Source organism: Grammomys surdaster, unplaced genomic scaffold (assembly GCF_004785775.1).
Source record: "Grammomys surdaster isolate TR1022 unplaced genomic scaffold, NIH_TR_1.0 60, whole genome shotgun sequence".
In the NCBI taxonomy this organism is placed as follows: domain Eukaryota; kingdom Metazoa; phylum Chordata; class Mammalia; order Rodentia; family Muridae; genus Grammomys; species Grammomys surdaster.
Window position 1 is genome coordinate 6,573,685 of NW_021604562.1, and position 10,796 is coordinate 6,584,480.

The window sequence follows — 10,796 nt, forward strand, 5'->3', positions numbered from 1 at the left end:
CTCAAATGTATACTGAAAGGAGGGAAGCATTTTCTGAAAGGGAACTGGGAATAGTGGTTGAGGCCTAGTCTCAGCACTTGACTGGCTGAGGCAAGAGGATTGCCAAGTTTAAGCTGGAACTAGAGATTAAGACCCTATTTCAAATATGTTGTGGATGTGTTGTCAAAAAGTCTTGTTTGCTTTTTGATAATGACAATGATTTTGACAGTGATTATACTGTCAAAGATTAACCAGTCTTGACACAGATGGCCTGAAATACCTTTTTCTTTTTGAAAATAGGGTCTCATATATCCTCAGTTGGCCTTGAACTCTCTTGTCTTTCCTGTCTACATGCTGGATTTATAGGTATGTGCCATCATCCCTGGCTGGAATATAATTCATTTAAGAACCTGTATTGTCGATTATTAGAAAGGATGGAACAGGGAGCTGGAGAGATGGCTCAGAGGTTAAGAGCACTGACTGCTCTTCCAAAGGTCCTGAGTTCAATTCTCAGCAACCACATGGTGGCTCACAACCATCTGTAATGAGATCCGGTGCCCTCTTCTGGTGTGTCTGAAACAGCTACAGTGTACTCACATACATAAAATAAATAAATCTTTAAAAAAAAAAAAAAGAAAAAGAAAGGATGGAACAATAGTCACTTGAACTGCTCCTTGTAAATTTCCGTCCAGGGGAGCCTGTATCATATTTTGAAACTCTGGTCAGTATATATCCTAACTCACAAAAATCCCTTTGCTGCCTGCCTCAATGGGGCAGTGCTTCATAGACTCATCATTCTTTGCTTGCTGGCACTTTGAACACAAACAGGCTACTCTTCAAGGAGAGTAGTGTCAATTATTCATTTTTTCCTGGTGTTGGGGATTAAATCTAGGCTCTCATGTATGCCACTGTTGTCAGCAGCAGGTGCTCTGCCACTGAGCCACACTTTTTAGCCCAACTTTAATATATTTTTAAAAAGAATCATTGGTTTTTTTTTTTTTTTTGAATTGGGTGGAAGTTTTATCTATGTAACCCTAGCTGTCCTGGAATTCACAAGATCTGCCTGCCTCTGCTTCCTACATGCTAGGATTAAAGCCATGGACCACTACAACTGGCTGCTGGGCATGTGCCTGTGTGTGGTTCGGGGGATAAGGGTACCTGCTGTCAAGCCCTACCTGAGTTCAATCTACCTTGGTAGAACCTAGCATGTATGAAGTCTTGGATTTGATTCTCAATGTTTCATATATCAGGTAATCCTAGCACTAAGGAGGTAGAGGAAAGAGGATCAGAAGAAGTTCAAGGCCACCCTCATCCATACTCAGTTTAAGGCCAGTAGCCTGGGTTGATACATGCGATCCTACCTCAACAAAACAAATAAAATCAAATACAAAGAAGATAACATTTTAAAGAATAGTGCTTTATTGAATAAGTCTTATTCACAGAAAAATAAGCTTTAATCTACAACAAATGACAGATTATAGAGCAGAAAGCAATTCTTATAAGATTCCATAATGAAAGAAAGGTATCCATTAAAAGAACAAAAAGGAGTCATAAAATTATATTCACAAATATAGTACACAAACATGACAAAACAATTGGTCAGTCTTTCAGGTAAAGTATAACAAAAATGCAAAAACAGAAATTACATTAAAGCCATTATTACATCAAATTAAAACTGCAAGTTTGTTGGTTAACTGTAGACAGTGATAAAATATACTTACACGGTAATCTTAAATGCTCATTAATGAAACATAAGCACATAGTAAATGTCAAACAGCTGGACTCACATCTGCAAACTTCAGCCTCCAAAAGAGAACTTGACCTCTCAAGCATTCACTGTCAGCATATCACTGTCAGATTGTTTAATTTGAAAATATCAGCAACTGTCCTACTGTAGAAATTATAAAGCACCACTTATTATACAGTGAAAAGAGTGTAATAGAATGAATAGTTGAAAAAACCCTGAGACGTCCAAGACAAGTGGCTGGTATGGTGAGGCTTTTCAACCTCAAACTATGTCCCAGTAAAGAATCTATCACTAGTTAGGTATGTAACTTTGCACCAATTACCTGTCCTTGTGAGTAGTCGCCTCCACAATAAAATGAAGGTGGTGGTGGTGTGAGTAAGTGACTCTCTAAGGTCATCTCTAGCTCTGATAGTCTGTGACTTTATTATGTTAGGGAGAAATCTACATTGCGCTGAATGTTTCAGAGCCAAGCTAAACAATTAAGATGGGAATAAGTTGACTGTTTTTATTAGGAAAACTCAACTGAATTTAGTAAGAGTACTTTTTCTAGTTTTTGTAAAAGGAATTTAAATATTTTTAAAGGATTGAACTATTTATTTATTACAGTTTATAGCATTGTTATAAGAAGCATCCAGAGAAACAAATAATAGTGAGTAAAAATTAACATAAGAGTTTCCTTTAAGCTTTAAAGATTATTTTTATTTTATGTGTAGGCATGTATGATTGTGTATGTGTACATGCATGCATGCGCCCCTGGAGGCCAGAAGAGGGCACCAGAGCTGGAATTATATGTTCTTGTGAGCCATCATGTGGACGCTGAGAACTGAACCTAAGCCCTCTGAAAAAGCAGCAAGGACTCTCAACAGCTAACTTATTTTTCCAGGCCCTCTTTTATGCTTTAGTCCAAGATCCTCCATCAAGACAACCCATGGAGGAGTCTCAAGATTTTAGGATGAGAGTTAACACTTAAGAGTATATATAATATGTTCTTGGCTGGGCAGTGTTGGTGCACACCTTTAATCCCACCACTTGGGAGGCAGAGGCAGGCGGATTTCTGAGTTCGAGGCCAGCCTGGTCTACAGAGTAAGTTCCAGGACAGCCAGGGCTACACAGAGAAACTCTGTCTCGAAAAACGAAAAAAGAAAGGATGTTCTTGAGTTGTGTTCCATCATCTTGGAAGATGGTTGTGTTAATTCTCTTGGTTTTTTTTTTCTCTCTTTTGTGTATGTGTTTGGGTGTAAGTGGATACCTGTCATGGTGCATGTGTGGAGGCATCGGATAACCTTTAGATGTTGGTGGCCCCTCACCTTCCAACCTTGTTTACCATGGTGCCTCTTTGTTGACCATGAGCTTCTGGACATTTTCCTATCTACTTCCTGATTCATGTAGGCATTCTGGGATTACAGATACTTGGGCTAGTGCACTTATCTTTTTGTTTGTTTTGTTTTGTGAAACAAGGTTCCCTGTCCTGGAACTCTCTCTCTAGATCAGGCTGGCTTCAAACCTACAGAGATCTCTCTAGCTCTGCCTCCCAAATGCTGGGATTAAAGGAGTGTACTACCACCTGGCTGCACTCAGCTTTTATGTGGGTTCTGGGGATCTGAATTCAGGTCGTTAAGACTATTTGACTAGTTCTTTTCTTCACTGGTAGCTAACTTTTGGAAAAGAGAAGATTTGATTAAAATGGTATCTGTCACATATTTCTCTATCCCCTTTCTTGTTTCTCTAATAACAGTGACAGTCTACTTCATTTCTCCTCTTCCTTTATTCAGTATCTAGGTACTCGTAAGTACAATAAGAGTTAGGTCTAATGGGAACAATGCATGCAGCAAATTTAGAGTGGCAGTTTCCATTCAGAGAGCTCAAAAATATAAATCTTACTTACTAAAATAAAAACAGATAAAAACACACTGTAAATTACAAGACAACAAACTATCCTACCACAGTGAAACCACACTGTACTCACTTAGTACACTCACCTTACCTCTAGCCCTAACTACAGGAAGAGGCAAAAGTCTAGGAGGAAAGAGAATACTTTAAAAATGCTAAACACTCACAAAACTTTTGATCAACACAGTAAATAACAAATAAAAGTAACTATTGCAAAATAACTTCAAATTTCACATGACTAATATGTAGTAAAATGGGTGAACTTTATACAGAAAAAGAACATTAACACACAGACACTGAGAACTCTCTCGGGTAGTGATTCAGATCTGGTTATACAGTGACCTTCCAAGTGACCATTTTTTACACTACCATATTGGAAGGGATCCAGTGCTTTTTTGTTAAGTGTGATTTCAGACCAACTCTGGTAAGTCTCCAATAATTTGATTAGACCTGGAGTGCTGTGAATTTAAGAACCTGAAGCAACAGCATTTTCTAAACAATTCCCAAAATAAACTTGTTAGCCACATCAGCTCCATGAATTCAATTTCGCAACTCCTGAAGACAAGAAAAGAGGTCTTGCTTAACTCTCAGCACGCAGGTTTTAAAAGAGTTTTAATGAACTGAGGCTCTGAGAACAAGAAAAGACTTATTTGAAAACATTCAATCCTCAAGTCCTTGGCTAATAAATAGATTAAACAAACTACCTATATGACTTTTACCTGAAGTGTCTTGGAAACAATTTTTAAAATTAACACCTTTATTTCCTGGTAGAATGCTTGAAATATAAATTGAAATCTTAGTCAACTTAGATCAAATGTAACCTAACAATTATATAACTGAACCTAAGCAGAAGACGCTACACTGAACTAAGGATTTTCACGGAAAAAAAAAAAAAAACAACAACAAAGAGAAAAAGGAGCAGTCAGTTACTTAATTCTGTTGGTTTCTATTTAAATTTGCAATTAAAATAATATCACTTACCATAGTAGTCAACAGAGGTTAGGAGAACCTAACAATACTCTTTCTCTTAGAAAATACAACAAAAAGTCTAAATTGTAACAGTTTCGTTCCCAAACTGTTCTCTGTAGTAAAACAGACCATTCATTACAAGAGGTCTATCATGATAATTACTTAAGGTAAATCCCATGTTCTATGAAGCATTTTAGCTTTTGATTGTATTCATATTGACTTATATAAGTTGTTAAAATATTTAAACTACTCTTGTCAGTATGTTAAAATTTCCAAGGTTTTAAGGATCTTGAGAAAATATTTTTAAAGTATCTACTACCATTACTAGTCAAGAAAACAAACAAACATTAAAAAAATCAAAGACTGAACACTCTGTACTATATACATCTTAATCATCCTAACAGCAAAAACTACATGAAACTTTTAGGACACAAAACGACATTGAGAATCTCAAAACAGAGAGCTGACACTAAAACTACAAGCTGTATACAAACACGCTTCTACGTTTAACTATGGAAGCAGACAGATGGTTAAAATACTGGGTTAACAAAGATCTTTTAGTAAAGTGACTTAGGCAGGCTTAAACTAGCAAGGATTAAGGATGAATCCTTACTAATTAATTGGAAGATCTGAGACATACTTTATATTTCATTTTACAAAATCAGAAATATTTTGAAACAAGATAAAAAGACATGATCTACCTGTCAGAAAACTACCACTCAGAAATATTTTTCATCCACAAAGCAGGTAAAACAAAAACATTCAAATTTCACATTGGCACCAGAAAAGTTAACTGGCCTGCTTCCTGGATTAGAAAAACTAAAACTGAGCGATAAGTAGTTTTGCAGACGTTTGAACATGCCTAAGCCTTTAAATCAGCAAAATATTTACTAAGAATTCTGATTATAAAAGTAATACATACTTATAAAACCTTCAAACAGAAAAAAATGAAAAAGTGAAAGGCTCTATAAGCCCCTCTAAGACCCATCCCCCATCCCCCCAGAAGAAAAAATACATTTAAGAGTGATACTTATCTTCCCAAATCTTTTTCTCCTGTACAGATACAAAATACACACACATTGATTTGGCTCTAACTAGATATAGTGTTTTGCCACTTTTATTTTACACTTACTATATCTGTGTTGCCTTTCCATGTCAGTACATGCTGGTTAGATGGTAGTCTACCATTAAATATCTTTTAGGAGATGGCAAAATCACTTAAAAATATTCATGTAAGTACATTTATAATTCCAATAAATTCCAAGTAAATGGGAAGAATCCTAAAACACAGAAACAAACATCTAAAAACAATGTTTATCCTCCCACCAGTGTGGAACAGCTCTTTCTCTGTTTACACTAAGCAAATTAAAAGTGATTGGGCAGATTAAATCAAATCTCCCTGCATACACAGAGCACTCCATTTGTTAAGCTTATGCTAAAGGAATGAAAACTGCAGGTGATTAATTCACTTATACATAGAAATCAAATCAGTGTACAACAAATATACATGTGAAAAGTTATAAAATACTTCTTTGTCTAAGGTTTCAAGTGAGTAAAACACTGGATAAATGATGCAGAAATCCACCCTTTAGACCGAAACAGTGCTGGTAACATTTGTTTCCATTTGGGAACAGAAGCTAATGGAATGCAATGCTGATTACTTAAAGTTCGCTCACATCCCACATTCAATTAGAGTAAGAACATAACATGCCTACTGTGGTGCTGGATTAAGACATAAAAATTTTTTGCTTGAATGTAATGACTGTGTAGCACATGGGGCATTTGTCAACTGCCTCAGCACACTGTTTACAAGTGACCAGATGTCCACAAGGAACAAAAACTATAGCAATATTTCTATCCATACAGATCTTGCAAAGCTTCTCCTCTTGTAGACGTCTTAGCTGCTCTTCAGTACTAATGTCTGTATAAAGAGAGAAACAACATATACTAGTTTTTGGCTTTGTTTAAATTCGTTGAAACATTGAACCTCTCCTGCGTGCCAGACACTCAAGTCCTGGGAGACATGAAAATGACTCAGACATAGCACGAATTCTTAAGTAGCTTGTATGCTAGTAGGAGAGGCTGTGAGCTGCAGCTAGAGAGGATAAGTACAAAGTGGAACGTGCTATAATCGAGTTACACACAAAGTGCTCTAGGGCAAGATGAACAAGTTCTTCTGTCTGAGTGGTTGGGAAGGCATCATGACAAGAAGGACTGCGGTGGTGTAGTGACATTTAAGTACAGGCAACAAACTACCAGGCAGAAAAGGCAAGGATGAAGTAAATGTACAAACATATTAAAAGGCATGGGTAATTCCAGGAAGGGGTCTATTTAAAGGACGCTTCTACAGTGGGACAGGTAGGATTTAGTGCTTAGATGTGAGGGCTGGACAGAGAAAGAGGAACCAAAATTGCATTTGTTAATGTGTCAAGGAGGCGGGGAGAACTATTGGAAATAGGAAGGAAGGAAAAGGCTTTACAGTTTCAAGTATATTTTAGATGGTGGCAGGGTATCTAAACAAAAACATTTGGGTGTAATTAGCATATATAGAGGATACTGAAGTAGCTGCATAGTTGAACCTTTGCCAAAACAGATTCTGTGAAATGCTAACAAATATGCCATAAACTATGATTTGTAGTCATATATGATAACAGCACCAACAATCAACAGTAATCAAGTATAAATATTATATGCTAGGCATTACTCTAAATAAATTATATATTTTAACTATATTTGTAATTACTGTATACTAATAGTTTATAAATCTGGCCTCCAATGAGAATTACTTGAAGGCAAAAAAAAAAAAAAAAGAAAAAGAAAAAAAAGCCGGGTGTTGGTGGCGCACGCCTTTAATCCCACCACTTGGGAGGCAGAGGCAGGCGGATTTCTGAGTTCGAGGCCAGCCTGGTCTACAGAGTGAGTTCCAGGACAGCCAGGGCTACACAGAGAAACCCTGTCTCGAAAAACAAAACAAAACAAAACAAAACAAAAAGAGAGAATTACTTGAAGTTTTTTTTTCCCCTTTGAGGTGTTTGTGTGTGTGTGTGTGGGGGGGCAGTCAGCAATCCTGGAAGTTCAGGATACTTTATACCACTCATTGTACCACATACCTACCTCTTGTGTCATTTTTTTTAAAAACAAGTTTTCTTTCTTTCTAAAAAATAATTCACTCCATTTATTCATATTTGTATGAGTGCATACATTGTGTCAAAGTGAAGAGGTCAACTTTCAGGAGTTGGTTCTCTTTTCCCACAGCACAGTTCCCAGGTCTATAGTCCTCAAGTCAGCTCTTTAGGCTTGGAAGCAGGCACCTGTACCCACTGAGCAACCACACTAGCACTGCCAGGTTCTTCTACTAAATTCTAGGGCTAGTCACACGAGAACTACTTTATTGTATGTGTCCCATTATGGAACACAATGCATTTCCCTATTTATCTGTAGATCTCATTTTAAAACAAAACAAAACAAAATAAAATTCGGGGTCTCACTATGTAGCTGTGTGGCTAGCCTGGAACTAAGAGACCTGCCTGTCTTTTCCTCTTGAATCCTGAGATTAAAGGTGTGCATCACCATGCCTGCCATCACTCCATTTTATAGCATTTATACCCTAGATGGAACATTATTTCCAAAACATGCTTGGAAAGCAATAGTTTAATTTCATTCAAGTACAAGCATTCATTGAACACTTACTTGGGCATTTGGTATACAATAAATAACACATACATACATTTTAGGCATGCAATACTCACGGACAAGTTGGGAACACAAGTAAACAGGAAATTATGACATGGTACAGTGACAATGGTATTATATGAAGGTGAAAAAAAAGATTGAAGAATGCTTCAAGAGACAGAACATAGCTTAGAAGAGCATAAGTAAAAACTGGTAATTGAGCATGAAGGAAAATATACCAGGAATAGAAGGTCAGCAAGAATCCCTTAAGGATGTGGCAAACCATGGGAAGAGTTGAGACTCGATTCTGAGGGTTCTGGGAGTTGGTGAGGAGTTTTGAATCAGAGAGAGGTGCTGCCTGCCACATTTGAGCTCCCTGGGTAAGAAGGGGACAAAAAGATTGTTCTCATCTCTTAAGAAACAGCGGTATGGGGGCTCATGTCTTTAATCCCAGCATTTGTGTGGTAGAAGCAGGTGGATCTCTTGAGTTCAAGATCCAGCCTGGTCTACACAGCAAGTTCCAGGACAGCCAGGGCTATACAGAGCTGTCTCCAATCCCTCTCCCCCAACCAAAAAGAAAAGAAAAAAGAAAAAAAAATCTCTGGAAGCAGCTTATCTGCTGTATTTTTGGTTGCTCACTGAAATAATAGAAGCATAATACTAATGCACTCTAGGCTGTTTTTCTGTTACTTCATCTTTTTAATACAGGGTCACATATATCCCAGGCTTGCCTCAAACTCATTATGTAGCCAAAGATGACTTTGAACTCCTGACCTTCCTGTTTATACTTCTCAAATTCTGGGATTAAAAGCCTATACTACTGCATCCAGTTTTTGCTGTGCTAGAGATGAAATCTTAGGCTATCCACATGCTATGCAAGCTCTCTATCAACTGAGCAAGAGCTAAGAATACAATACCCCTTTCCTTTTGAGACAGAGTCTTGCTATATAGCCTAAAACGGTCATGAGTGATAGTTCTTTCTGCTTTAATCTCTAGAGTGCTGGAATTCTAAGTATGGATCTTCATGCCCAGGAATTAATACTCCTCATGGGTTTGATTTTGATTCCATTTTAAAGAGTCACAGGAATGAAGTCAAACACTGATATCAGCTCTACTTTTTCTAATCAGCTATATACTGAGGATGCTTCTGACTAGTAGTTTACCCCTTGGTAATTACTTTACACTACAAAGGGGACTATTGCACTCTATATCCGTGCCTATGGCATCTTTTTGTTATTGTTGAATCAGTGTCTCTCTAAGCAGCTGTCTATTCTGGAACTTGCTATATATACAGGCTGGCCTTGAACTCTGACAGACCCACCTGCCTCTGCCTCTGGAGTATTAGGATTAAAAGCCTGCATCACTATACTCAGAGCTCTTTCTCCTTGTATTTTCCCACAAGGCCCACTTTGAGATAAGGATGTTCCAGGTACATAACAATTAAGGCCTAGTATCTAGATAACATTTGATGTTACTTCCTAATATTTTTAGTATATTACTTAAAATTTTGAGATAGGGTCTTATATGTTGCTCAGACTGGCCTGGAACTCCTAGGCTCAAGCAATCCTAGCACCTCAGCCTCCAAAGCAACTGAGAATATAGACATGCTGGGACTACTATGTGCAGCTTAGGAATTTCTGCTCTTAGCCTATTTTAAAATATTGTGTGTGTGTGTGTGTGTGTGTGTGTGTGTGTGTGTGTGTCTAGCTTGTAGACTTGACAAGCGAGTGTCAGATATCCTGGACTGGAGTAACAAGTAGTTGGAAACCACTCAATGTGGGTGCTGGGAACCAAACTCATGTCCTCTGCAAGAATACTATACTTTTTTTGTTTTAAGATTACTGAGCCATCTGTGCAGCTCCTTTCATGCATTAAACAAACAAACAAACAAACAAACAAACAAACAAAAACTATCCACAGACCATACTCCTGATTGTTTCTTGCCATGTCTTCTCACAAGACTTTCAGAATCAAGAGATTCCTGGCCAAGTACAAAGGTAATACTACCTAATGGATTTGGACGAACACTGCTAACATAGTCAGGCTCAACTCCAAGAGAAGACTCTAGAGAAGAATGAACTGGGGCTGTAAGAATTTACATACATGGTGTGACTGAGGGTTTATGCTGACTCATGCTCACACGTTATTCCTATCAGATGGAACTGAATGTTTGGACCACTGGAGACTGGGAGTTCTAATTTGCTTTTTAGTTTCACATGAGCTAATTGGTTTTTTTCAATAATAAGTATGTCGAATCTGAAAAAAAAAAAAAACCTGTGTGTCCATGTCTGTATTTATGTGGCTGGTGTATGCCTGTGTATATAAGTGTGCTTGCTTATGTACAGGAAGGGTAGAGACTTATGTCAGTTACCTTTCATCAATTGCTCCTCCATATAATTTTTGAGACAGAGAGACTCTCTGAACATGGAATTCACCAATTGGCTAGACTGGCTTGTCAGGGATCCCTGAGGATCTGCTTATCTCTCTTCCCCAAGTCCCTGAGGTTGATTTCTGGACTTTACATGTTATGTGTACATGT

The 10,796-nt window shown here is 37.6% G+C and overlaps 1 protein-coding gene across 3 annotated transcripts in view; it reads right to left on the reverse strand.

Moving 5' to 3' along the window:
* Positions 1-4,502: 4,502 nt before the first annotated feature.
* Positions 4,503-10,796, reverse strand: part of Xiap (X-linked inhibitor of apoptosis) — a 43,402-nt gene continuing 37,108 nt past the window's right edge. For all 3 annotated transcript variants that reach the window (XM_028766807.1, XM_028766746.1, XM_028766688.1), the window contains one exon: positions 4,503-6,506. In XM_028766807.1, coding sequence (XP_028622640.1) covers positions 6,313-6,506 — 194 coding nt within the window. In that variant the 3' untranslated portion in view covers positions 4,503-6,312. The remainder of the gene's footprint in view (positions 6,507-10,796) is intronic.